General features: G+C 36.7%; 1 protein-coding gene and 1 pseudogene across 1 annotated transcript; both read left to right on the top strand.

The window, feature by feature from the left end:
- The first annotated feature begins 6,199 nt into the window (after positions 1–6,199).
- Positions 6,200–7,255, top strand: LOC113235345 (RWD domain-containing protein 2B). Its single transcript, XM_026471023.1, has one exon. The coding sequence runs from the start codon at positions 6,371–6,373 to the stop codon at positions 7,253–7,255; it is 885 nt and encodes a 294-aa protein (XP_026326808.1). The 5' UTR covers positions 6,200–6,370.
- Positions 7,256–10,001: 2,746 nt separating this feature from the next.
- On the top strand, positions 10,002–10,839 carry LOC113235343 (annotated as a pseudogene).
- Positions 10,840–13,909: the final 3,070 nt, after the last annotated feature.

The raw sequence follows: 13,909 nt of genomic DNA, 5'->3' as shown, positions 1-13,909 counted from the left end.
ATTTTTTAAATATTGTTTATGTAAGTGGCCAGTTCCGGGCACTTATAGTGCGCCCTGTAGTTCTAAATTTCTTCATCACTAAGGTAAATCTTTGACACTGTCCTAATGCATGACACTTTTGCATTTTTTCTCAAAAAATAAGAAAACAAATATTGATACTACTCCAAAACCGTGTTAAATGTACTAGTAACGACATCTATGAATTGAATTTAAAAACTTTCATCGATTCATTCAATATTTTTTAAATATGGCGAATGTCTGCGAATGGGGGATCGGAGTGTAACATGTGTCGCTCTTATTATAGAAATCGTTAAAACTTTGAGTAGTTTAATTAAGTGAATTTATCAGTCGGAATATTATTAATTATCGGTGTTTATTAAAACTATTAGATAACTGTAAAACAATTAATTTTGTGTGTATTTATTGATGTATATTGTTTATATTTTAATTTAGATTTTGGGCTATATTGTCAACAAGGCGTTTGGGTAGTAGTTTCCGTGGCTTGGTGTCATTGTCAGATCGCAATGTATATGGTGTAGTGCTGACCACCTAAGGAATATTAGAAATTATTGTTTTAAATGCTTAGATAAAATCTGTAGCTAAAAATATTCTAACTGCAATTACCTTCTCGTCATTTATTTCAGTAATAAATACTTCTTCAATAACTGCTGGTCTGTCTATGTGTTCAACTGAGTCCTGAAATGATAGTTTAAAGAAATGTTATTTATTAAAACCACGTTTAAATCATGCAATATGCAATAATATTTGTAGTTAGAATTATACTTAGTTACAATATACCTCATTCAAATGCTCTAGTACCTACTTAAATAATATATTTAGTAGTCTATTTCTAATAAATAATAGATGTAGTAATACCTCATCATCACATATTTCTTGCAACATTTCTTTTTCTTCTTTCTGTTTTTTATTATCCCCCAACTGCAAAAGACATGAGCTAATAAATAACGAAACTTACTTCGTGCAATGTGGGCGGAAGTGAGAGAAGCAATTTACATTAGTCTTAAAAAATCCATCGCTATCAAAAACATTTTCGTCAATGATGGAATCAGTAGAACAGATGTCTATAATTTTTCTGTCTCATCAGTTGGCGATGGTGGTTTTTGTCCACCACCAGTAGTATTGAGAGCTCTTTTATGTTAGTCTTTTATGTCTTGTATTTTAGGAAAATTTGCGCATGTTATATTTTCACTAAAGATCATAATATCAAAGTTTGGACGATGACTAAAAATTCATCCTGTATTAACCATGGTTTCTTTTAGGTCATACAGTAGGTGAAGAATTTAGGAATCGTAAGGGTTACTTTTCCTTAAATGTTCAAGCACTTTTTTTTTGAAATTTTGCACAGACTCTAGATGAAGTACACATTATTTTGGTTCCTTTAATATAACTACGCCTTTCTGTGACATCCATAGATTTAGTCTTTAGTGACATCCGTATATTTTCTATTCCTAGTTTCCATTTTGTATGTTTTTTGCGCGCACTTAAATACTTACCTTGACTACAAAAGTAAGTATTTACTAATTGTAATAAAACCATCTCGATTTATTATGGTTTTTCTTATTTTTTAAATTTATTGTTATCAAATTATTAATGCAGTCATTGACTTACAATTATATGGACGTCGGGTCCGCGCTAAAAAGTGTCCGCACTTGTAAGGCGCTAAAATCGTATACAGAGCGCCAAACTCCGCTTTAGTCTTTATTTGTTCGACTGACAGCGCGATACTGCGATGACATTACAATTTAAATTTCGAATAGGTTGACTTGGGACATTTTTTTCGTGGTTTTTGTATTAGACCCGTCGTCCATTTATTTGTAAGTCAATGAATGCAGTTAAATAACTATGAAATCTTAACATAACGTTGTGTCAAATACTGGTACTCCGATCTCACGGTGTCATAGTCAACTATATGGACATTAGAAATTTTGCCTGTCATACACTGGTACAATTTTAGAGGTAGCGGAAAACTGGAATGTATTAATAATGCCTATGATTATTTTAAATTTTATAGTTCCTAGAAGATAAATGACAAACCGTTTAATATGTTAACATACCTAGGTAGTCAGTATGACTTATAATTAAGTACTTTTGGCAAAATACGTGATTTTCCGTCTAAAAGCGTCAACCACTGGGAAATTTACCTTATTTCTTTCTTCGTAGGTATATACTTTCTTCATAATATACTTAAAATAAAATTTATCTTTGTAAAAACTGTACTTGTGACTTTAAAAGCCCGCCATTTTTTCCCTGTGACACTTTTTTATATATACTTTTGGCTTGGATACAAATCCTTTGCGCCATGTCTTCATTTATTTATCGAGATCCTTAGTAATACTTTCCATTGTAGTTCTAATTCTAATATTTTATGTTTTCACTTTCTCTTAAATGACTTAGTTCACTTATTTGGCTTATTCGAATAGTCTTTTAAGCGGCGGGGGTCAATAATTATGGTTAACTTTCACTTGGATTACATTATCTTCTATTACTTTGAATAAAACCTTTGAATTCGTAATTAGTAGAATTTTCAGGATAGTCTTTTGTAATTTGGTTTAAAATGAGGAATATAGTTCTAACTTTCTTCATCACTATTTCTTTCTTCGTTTTTTTCCTCATAATATAATAAAAATAAAAATATAATCGTTGTAAAAACTGTACTCGTAACTTCAAAAACCCGCCATTTTTCGGAGACCGTGTGACACTTCATTTGACGTTTGTCATAGGGATAAGGTAAAGTCGATAGATTTTTAGTTTAATTGATTTTTGAAGCAAAGGTTCTTTCTTATACAGCCTTGTATAATATTACGGATTTGAGTTTTTAAAATAATTAATTCCCTTGAATTGAGTATAAATGTTTATTTTATTTTTGATATCTGATCCGATATTTCAAAGGAGTAGGTACCGAAGAAAAAGTAAATTAAATGTAAATGAAGCTTTTGTTTAGGATTCAATAGCCATCGCCAGCAGTATGTGAACTATAATAATTGCACTTACAACCAATTATAGGGTTATAAATCTATGAAATTGTTTAAGAATTATTTTGACGTTGATCTTGAGATGTGTCCATAGTGTCAATTTAATTTATTACGAGTGTTGACACCTTGTATGTATGTGCCATGTATTTTTTATATTCCCTGTTGTGGTTTCTGTTAAAGTTATTTGCTTTTGTTATTGTTTTTATTTCTTGACTTTTAGTTTATTTTGTTTAATGTGACTGTTGTTTAGCCATGCTGAAAAGACTAAAAAAGATTGTCCTCAACCGTCAAATGCGGTAATTGGAAGTGAAACAAAATAATGGACCTCTCCTGCCTCTCGAAAACGTTGTATAGATGTATGAAGAGTTTTGTATTGCATTCAAGGCATAAAACACCCAACTTAATTCAAATGCCATTTCAATTGATATTTTAATAAATTTGAGACTCATAATGTAGATTAAGAACATTAATATCATATCACTAATTACTTAATAGGTTAAACTCATGTACAATACGCACTATGTATTTATTCATTATAAATATAAATCATTCATTATAAATCATCGAAAACTTTTTATCGATATACCTCATCTCTATCAAATGCAGTCTAATGAAGTAATACGTAGTATCTCTTATTAGTTTGTGTGAAGTAACCTTTGTATGTACGTTGTCGTAAAATAAATAAATTTTTGAGAAAATAATTGTTTCTCTGGTAATTTCTCACTAATTTAGTGTTACTTTTACTTTAATTTTATGTACTTGCTTAAACAAAATGTATCCACTTAAAAGTGAGACTTATAAAAATAGTTTATAAACACACTGGTTACAAGGTTATACAGGGTGTTGATTTGCATTCTCGCCATATTTAAAAAATTAATAATATAAGTAATGCTAAATCATCTAAAAATATTTTAAAAATATTCTGTTCAATATTCTGGCTAATTGTATCGAGTAAAGTTTTGAAAAATTGTCCCGCAAGTGTACTCACCGCAGAGGACAGTGACCCCGCCACTCGCTTCACCGAGCGATACGGAATCTTTCTCGTTCGCTTATTTACCCATTTTTAAATCATGTTTATGTATTAGTATTGTTATAATTTACTAATTATTTACATGAGTTAGAAAAGTTGACTGAAAAAAGATTTATTGTAATTTAGGTTTGGTACTTACCAACTTTAGGTTACATGAAAGTAGTGTTAGAAGTACCTAGCTCCACAGCTGGTGGCAGGCTCCGTGTCGGAGCCAGCCACAAATATGCAAAGTTTCGTTTCAACTTAGCACATTCTTCACAACAGAAAAAGCAGAAAGAAACCAAAGACGATTTTTGCCCGCAATTTTTCGACACTCGGAATCTGCGTTAACTAAATGTTTCACATCATGCCATAAGAACACATTTTATGGTAATGCACATGGTAGCGGTTATTTTTGCACTAACTCTTGTTTACATCACACACAAACCACGTTGAATTTCGTGAGAAACTAGAATATATGCGCGATGAACGCAGACGCAGTACGCAAGGTGGACTGATGATCTACCAATCACGCGCTCGATACGATTCACCCCCCGTCTCTACTCGTACCCTGCCGCCAAATAGAACTAAAATGCATATTTTCTGCGCATACTGCGCATTGGACCATTCTACAAATGGTTGCCGGTACCTGTGTCACGTGTAGTGCAAGTCAATGACCTTTGGATCAAGCTTGGTTACCGCAATTAAATAAAAATTTAGGATCTTTTTTTTTATTTATTTTTTTAGTGATTTGGGTTCAGTTCCGGATATAGAATGACCTCTGTAAATATGGCGAGAATGCAAATCAACACATTGTATTATTGTAATCTGTGAAAGTATGCCGTTTCGACTTTATGTTTTCGATGTGACCCATCACTATTTTTTTTGCCATGAGTAGATGGGAAAAACTGCCTATTTTTCTAAACGTGTAAGCCTTATGCTTTTTTAAAAAAGCGTGCTTTTTAAACGCTTTTTCAGTTAAACGCTTTTTAGTTTGAAGCTTACAAAACCAGTTAGAAAACGTTTAAGTGCATAGACTTTATGTTTAAAAAAGCTTGCAACGTTATGTTGAATTAATTTCTTTAGGAAACCTAGATGGCGCTTATTATTTGAAACTTAGGCACGTTGTAAAAAATGAAATTGTTGAGCTGTCCAGTGATAACGCTTACGCTTAAAATGAAAACCGTTCTTATATGCTTATTTTAAGAAGCAGACTTTTTAAGTGCTTTTCGTTTAAACGCCCATTTCTATCCTTGAGAATAGACTTTATCGTACCGGGATTCGCTCTGGGCCTTGTGGAGGGAAAAGTGTCGTTTTTATTTTGACTTTCAATTATTTTGTAAAATCTAGATCAAAGTGGATTATGATAGTGCTATTGTGCCTTAATCGAAGATTAAAACGCGAAATTATACGAATCTCGAACTAAAATACCCGTATCGGCCCGATTTAAGGAATCCCGAGTCAATCTAAACACGCCGCCTCAAATTGCATATCCTCTTTGTGGCGGCCATATTTACAGAAACATAATTAAACTTCATGTCTAGGCTGATGGCTTTGCCAAAGCCTAAATAAATAAATAAAAAATTCACAACACTAACAAATTATATTAATTATTTATTTTCATAAATATTAATAATATTTGTCAGTGTAATTGAATGCTAAAATTGATTTTGCAATGATTTACGAATTTCAATGGTTTAAGTATAAGAACGGTAACGTAAAAGCTTGTAAAAGATGTATTTTTGCTACTACAAATTTTCGTCGTCTGAATTTTTGCCGATCTGTCAATGTCATTCTGATCAAGCAACAATAGTTTCCATAGTCTAAGAGCAACAATGACTTGTTATCTTGCTTGATATCTGATTATAATACTCACAGGACATTGGCGAAATCGCCATTTTTTTGTATAATTTTTATAATAATATTAAACTACCGTACGTAGTTATTTTTACTTGACATTGGCAAAATCATTGATTATTTCGATGGAGCCATAACATTTAAAAGAAGAAGAAGATATCTGATAGACAAAAAAGATATAGTAGGAACAATGATATTAAATACTTTTAAACAATATGCTCACTGATTAGGAAGCTAGCTTGGACTTTGACGGAGAGTAAACTTTTTATCTTAATTAACATACATACATGCCAAACTAAACAGAGTTCGGACTGGCCAAAGTAAAGTATACTTTTCCGATTAGATCGGAATCGGAATTACGCGTTGCATATATATGTCAAACTACTTGGATTATTTGAGGTAAATTAAACCTATATAATGTAAATATGTGAGAATACGGGTTTACATTTGGATCACATTGCAACAACAGCAAGTGCAATTTTTATGATTTTTCATATGAACCAAAGTAAAAATGACTTCTAGCCCGGAAAATTCATTTAGAGACACAATTTTTTATTGTCTTGAACAGCAAATTAATGAACTAGAGTTGTTAAAGTCCATGTATCCAAATCCAGAAGATATTGTTCTAACTGACAACAAAGTCTTACAGGATATTCAAGATTTCTTAGATAATAAAACAGATTATATTCCTAATCACCTAGATTTTGTGATAAACCTCTTAATAAATGAATTGAAATTGGAAATCTGTGTGAATTTGCCAAGCTTGTATCCAAAGGAGGAGCCTGATATTTATGTGCGATGTAATCAATTAAATCGCCAGCAAGAAAAAAGTTTAAATACTGATTTATCTGAACACATGAAAAGCAATTACCAGGCTGATGTTTGCTTGTATACTGTAATATCTTGGCTCCAGGAAAATATTTGTATTGACACTACTAATACAGTGCATGATGACATGTCACAAGTTGACGAAGGAGCAACGGTAGAAGAATACAAATTTGTAAGGTATTGGATTTTATCCCATCACATATACAATAAAAGGAAAAGAGAAGAAATAGTAAAAAAAGCCAAAGATTTAAAACTAACTGGCTTTTGTTTACCTGGTAAACCTGGTATAATTTGTATAGAAGGAATGGACAGTGATTGTAATGAATGGTGGAAAGATATAAAATCAATGTCTTGGAAGAAAATTGGTATAAGAAAAACTGAAGTATTTGAACCTTCAGAACAAAAAAATCAACAAAAGTTCTTTAAATTTGAGGAATTACATTTTCAAAATGCATCTCGCTTAAATAAGCATGCGGATATGAGTGGATTTTCTAAATATTTGGATGAACATGGTCTCATTCAAGCATTTAATGAATTATTTGGATTGTCTAATGAACTACGAATCTAGGTAGAAAAGTTTAATTTTTTTAAATTATTTTTTACGTTATTGTATATAGTACCTACATAAATAATAAAATTATTTTTTATTCAACATTGATTGTAGTTTCAGTTGATTGACTTGTTTACATAACATATTTTATTATTCTCTGTCATCTCATATACCTGTGACTACCAATTGAATTGTTTTGTAAGGTGCATATTAACATATGCATATAAATTAAGTAGGCAGAATTGATTCTGACATAAACTGAGCTCTGTAAATTTGTTTATTTTAATTAATATTATATTATGTAATGTATATAAACATTATATACAGTGTTATAATATATTACACCTTAAAGAACAACTTTTCTTCCATGACTGTTAATAAAACAATAAATTTACCAAAAATAAACTTAAGTTTTTGTTGTAGTATTTGATATGACACTTTTTAGATCTGTATTTGGTAGTAAGGTAAGTTCAAATGTGCAAGCGTTTTTTTCAAATTTTAGTAACCCTGCAGATTGAAAATTACAGATTAATCTAAAAGGAAATCACAAATCGCAGCATTTATTCACTTGATTGAAAGTCATAGTCATAATACAGTACGTAGGTTATACAAAACATTCTAAGTACCTATTATTATAATACATCATAAATTTCGTTTCTTTCTAATTTCTTTTCTAATCGTACACTTTATTATTATTCCACTATAGAGCATGATGACTCAATTAAACCTATACAGTTTGGCATGAAATGCGTGAAAGTCAAAGAATCTTCCGAGGCAGGCTAAAGTGGTGTCAGAAAAATGAGGAACAGATCAGAATGGATATGATAGCAGCGCATAGAGCCTCCAAGAACTTCGTTCAGTTTTGGAAGTTGACCAATAAACTGAACGTTAAGCCGAGTTTGCCTACAAATGTGTCAGGTTGCAACACTGAGGGAGACATAAAATTTTTCAATTGCAATGAAATCAATGCGACGTGTCGCAATTGATATTGCAATCAATTAAATATATATTGATATCAATTATATATTGCAATCAATTAAATCAATTGCGACACGTCGCAATTGATTTAATTGATTGCAATTGCGACGTGTCGCAATTGATTTAATTGATTGCAATTGACTTCGATTGAATTGATTTTAATTGTAATTAATTTTTTTAGTTGTTCTAAGAAACAATTGAAACTAACAATTAAAACCGAAGGTATCGATTAAAAATGTCATTACGAATATGGGTTAGGGGGTGGGTCAGGGGTGCGTTAGGGGTTCGGTTAGGGGGTCGGTTCGGGGGCCGGTCAGGGGTGAGTGACCCACCCCTAACCCAACCCACCCACACACCCGCTCACCCACCTACTCACCCACCCACTCATCCGCTCACCCACCTACTCACCTACGACCCACCCCTAACTCACCCATGACCCCCCCCTAACCCACCCTCTAACCCACCTCCTGACCCACCCCCTAACTCACCCCTAACCCCCCAATCCAAATCCTAACTCACCCCATAAACCACCCCCATATGTCCTCTAAATTTATCATAATTGTCAGTTTTAATTGTTAATTGTTAATGAAAAGATTGAAAATTGATTAATTGTTAATTGTAGTTGCGAGAAGCGGAATTAATAATTAACTAATTGTTAATTGCGGTTCTCACAACTAACAATTGATCAATCGTTAATTGCTGTTTCGCAATTGACAATTAATTAATTGTCAATCTTTAATTACCAGAACAATTAAATTTTGCCCAGAGTGTTGGCTATGTTCTTCGGTCTGTGTATTAGGCATTCTCATTTGCCGCCTGAAATGCTTAAGCTTAAGTGCCAGTAGTTAAAAATATAACGGGGAATATTGCCACTCATGAAAATTTCCATCCGATATAGCTGGCCACAGTTGTGCTAGTTGTGTGTTGCTACGAGTACGGCGCTGCGGATGACACCGCGCAGCACACCCTAGAGGTGTGTAGCCGGTGGGATGAGCAGCGCCGCACTCTGACGGAGACTGTAGGGCAGGACCTCTCGCTGCCGAGCGTGGTTGCCGCCATGCTCGATAGCGAGGAGTCCTGGGAGGCGGTGGCATCCTTTTGCGCAGAGGTTATGTCGCAAAAGGAGGCCGCGGAGCGGGTGCGCGAGGACGCGCCGGACGCGCACCCGCTCCGGCGCAGACGTACGGGGAGAAGGCGAAGGCAGGTCGCTGCTCGCCTGATCCCCTAGTGAGACCAGCGGGCTATGGACAGGGACTCCGGAGCCTGCATTGCACGGCCTCACTCGTCTGGGGGGCGGGTCGGAGGACAACCGACTCGCCCCTCCGTTGGCGCGGGAGCCCTGGCGTAAGCTAGGGCGGCCGGGCGGCGTCGTGGTGAATGTTCACTGATCCCACGGCGCCGACTCAACCGACGAGAGGGAAACCCGGGGGGTTTTAGTGGGATAGGCCCTCCAGTCTGGAGGGAGAGTCCCCACATAACCCCTGAGTCTCCCTGGGCTCAGGGGTATCCATAAAGATTTCCCCCGCGTCAAAAAAAAAGGGTTGTGTGTTGCTAAGGTATTGGACAGTCTGCTGGACAAATATTTGGACCTGCACGACGCTCAGTTCGGCTTTAGGCCAGGGGTTTCCACAGAAAGCGCCATATTATGTCTTAAGCAGACTGTCCGATACTACACGGAGAGACGCACAGCGGTGTACGCCTGTTTTCTTGATCTCTCTAAAGCTTTTGACTTGGTAGTTATAACATTCTCTGGGACAAGCTCGAGAAGGCAGGCGTACACACGGACATGATAAGTGTGCTAAAGTGCTGGTACACGAACCAGCAAAATAATGTAAGATGCGGAGGGGCTTTCTCGGATGCGTACAGGGTGGAGTGTGGGGTGAGACTGGGGGGTTTGACCTCGCCAAAGTTCTTTAACCTGTACGTAGACGAGCTGATCGTTGGACTCAGCAGTAAGCCTGTTGGACATCAGAGTAAATAACATCAGTTATGTCGACGATATGGCGCTGCTGGGTCCAACGGCGGACTCATTTGCGGAGCTCCTTCGGTTTGTGTCAAGAGTGAGTATAAACTCACTCTTGACACAACTCACGACTCCCGGTCTTTGGGATCCCCGATAGAGTGATGTCTTATGAACCTAAAATTAATATAAATGAGGTGGCGCTAAAGAGGGTAAGCAGATTTAAATATATAAGACATTACTTGGCGGAGGATCTTAGAGACCAAACTGACATTGATCGTGAACGTAGGGTGTTGGCTGTCAGATGTAATATGTTGGCACATAGATTCGCCCGCTGTAGTGAGGAAGCCAAAATAACTTTATTCAAGGCGTATTGTCAATCCTTCTACACGGGTGTTCTGTGGGTTAACTATACGCAGAGGGCACTCTACGCCCTGCGCGTTCAATAAATAACGGTTTCAGGATGCTGTTGGGACTACCGCGATATTGTAGCGCATCGTCGATGTTTGCTCAAGCGGGAGTAGGCGACGTTTTTGCTGTGATGCGAAAAAAGACGGCGTCACTACTTTCTAGACTGCGTTCTAGTCCTAACAGCATCCTAAAAACGTTTGTGGCTAAGCTCGATGCGTCATTTCGTCCAGGTTCTGGTGAGGTGATGGGGTAATCGGCGGTGCCTCGAGCGACGTAATGTGTTTTTATGTTTTATGTTTTGTCTACTAACAATAATCATAAGTTTAAAAATGTCTGTATTTTACTAAAAAGTGGGCCTTGGATGCCAAATAAATTATTTATTATTATTATTATTATTATAAAATAAAATTAACGGAGCTACCTACCTGAGCGCAGCGAGCGAAACCTTGGCAACCACCGATTTGCTTGAAGCGCCTATGTTGAAAAATACAATTCTACAGGTTGTAACGGCGCTCAAATTTTAAATTTCGATCTGTGACGTCACTGAATTTTATTCCACGTGCTTCCATCTTGCGGCCAGTAGCTGGACTACGACGAATGACTAACATCTGAATCAATTCGACAAGCGGAAAAAAAATATTAAAATAAGACTTACCGATCGATGATATAAAATACTACTACTCTACGGGTAATATTTTGGTGCGGCTATCATTTTTGCGTTCCAAAACAGCACAATAAAGCATTTTTCAGCGATTTTAGAGAATTTGCGCGAAAGAATGACTCACCCATAATACCATACAAAGCGAAAATGGCGGACTGAGCTGAAGTAGGTCTTTCAAGACCTAATCGCGTCAGACGCTAACTAACCACTTCTACTTTATTTATTGTTCTATGCTATAAAAGATTCGGATGAAATAAAGGTTACCTCATTTCAGCCTTTGCCAGTTCATCCGCTGACTCATTCATTACCCTTGACGTCAGAGTGGCTTGGAACCCAGCGCAGAACCACTATTACTTCCACCGAGAGTAGTTATACTACACAGGGTGTCTATTAAGTCGACGTCAAGCTGGGACGGGGATGCTATGGAGGTCATGGCCTATAAAAAGCCCACAGTATTGTAATATCTCTAATGGTTTTTAAAAATTAAAGATTTTATACACATTACGATTTTTACGTTTTATGTTTTATATTGTGCTTCATGTACACCATCAGCACAGTTCAAGGATTATTCCAATACTAGGAGGCGTACGCCACGGTGACGGTATATCTCCGATGCTATTTATAAACGCACTTAAGATGTCTTCAAAACTCCTGAAATAGACAAATACTAACATAGTACAAGTATGTATAATTTTACAGTCAGAACGTTGACAAAGTCAACATCAACCATAGATTATTCATAGTATATAACATTCGTTCATCCCTACAAGTTACAACATCTCCTCAATGAGCCGCCGCGGCTATCTGATAGTGCGCTCACTGCGCCTTGGTGCTCCCTGCCTGGAAGTCGTGGCATGTGGCGAATATGTAGTGGCACTGCATGCCCGTAGTTGGGTGGCAGCTGAGTTCTGCGTTCCCGATGAACTTGTAACGGGTTCCACCACACTAGTGTTCATATGAGGCGAGTCTCGAGTGGTATGACAAGTGACCAACTTGACGATTCGGATGGTTGTTGCGAAGTTCGGTAAGAAGGCTCCGGCTGTCGATTAGATATAGACGATGGTAGCTGAGAGCCACCAGTAGAAACTGGGTTGATAGGATCGGGTAACCGGAAACGTACATGATCAGCATGATATCTCTTTTCTACCCCATCGGCAGCGTCTACAGTGTACGAATATCTATGTGTACGCCTCGCTATGGTAGCAGGTTCCTATCGTGTCCCATCCCGGGCGCGGACAAACACGCTTTCCCCTGATTTAAAAGATGGTCTTAGACTGTCTGAATTTATGTTGGCTTGTGTCTGTCTGTGCTGCAGGGCCTTTTTAGAATTAGGACGTGCATTATTGAGAATACAATGCAGCTGACGCCCGAACATTATTTGTCCTGAGCTCTTGCCGGTGGTGGAATGAGGAGTTATGCGGTAAGAAAAAAGGAAATTTTCTAGTCGTCTTTTCAGGGTAAGGTGATCATTTGCACTTGACGAAATTCTGGACTTGAAAGTGCGGACCAGGCGTTCGGCTAAGCCGTTTGTCCGGGTATAGTACGGGGACGATTTGATGTGTGTCATACCTTTGTCTCTACAATAGTCTTGAAATTCCCGGGAAGTGAACCGTGGCCCATTGTCAAAGACAAAGAATTGAGGGAAACTGAAGGTAGTGAATATGGAATTTAACTCTTCGCACAGTTTAGATGTGGTTATTTGGTTCATGGGCTTAATTTCGATCCGTTTGGAGAGTGCGTCTGTTAGGAGAAACCAGTACTTTCCCTCGAATGGGCTCGCAACATCGATGTGTAGTTTCTCCCATGGGTTATCAGGAACTGACCATGAGTATAAAGGGAATTCAGAATTATTGGGCCGGTTCTCTTGACATTTGCGACAACGTTTGATGTACTCCTCAATATCTTCGTCTATGGACGGCCACCATACATAAAAACGCGCTAGCGCTCTCATTGCGGATGTGCCCAGGTATCCGGTATGCAGGTATATCAAGGTGGCCCTTCTCAGCGTGGTCGGTATTACGGTATTACTAGTATAGTATTGTATTATGTGTGGTATTGCTATTCGACCTTGCCACAATAAAATCTTATTTTCAATTGACAATTCTGTGCGCTACCGAGCGTAGCCTTTAAGTCATCTGAGTAAATATTTTCACACCAACCGGTCTTAATGTAATGTGAAACCTGTTTGAGTATAGGGTCCTTTCTTGAGGCATCTCGTATAATGTTCTCCGTTAAAAAAATAAGCATGGTTTCCCATCTCCAGGAGCTGTGAAGTGATTGTTGTGCTTGTGCGGACAGAAAAAATGGCGGGGCTTTAAAGTTACAAGTACAGTTTTTACCAAGATTAATTTTATTTTAAGTATATTATGAAAAAAGTACGAAGGATGAAATAGTGATGAAGAAACTTAGAGCTATATTCCTTATTTTACACCAAGTTATAAATGAGTTTATCCTAAAAATTTCAATAATAACGAATTCAAACTTTTGTTCAAAGTGCCAATAATGTGATGTGAAAACATAAATATTGACTCCCGCTGCTTATAAGACTATTTAGTAAGCCCAAACAAGAGAACTAAGTTATTTAAGAGAAAGTGAAAACATAATGTTGCAGAACCACAATGGAAAATATTTAAAATGAGGATACCGATCATTATTAAAAAAG

This window comes from Hyposmocoma kahamanoa, unplaced genomic scaffold (assembly GCF_003589595.1).
Source record: "Hyposmocoma kahamanoa isolate Upper Pololo Valley unplaced genomic scaffold, ASM358959v1 87, whole genome shotgun sequence".
Taxonomy (NCBI): domain Eukaryota; kingdom Metazoa; phylum Arthropoda; class Insecta; order Lepidoptera; family Cosmopterigidae; genus Hyposmocoma; species Hyposmocoma kahamanoa.
The sequence above is the reverse complement of the archived record's forward strand: the minus strand, read 5'-3'. Positions and strand labels throughout refer to the sequence as shown.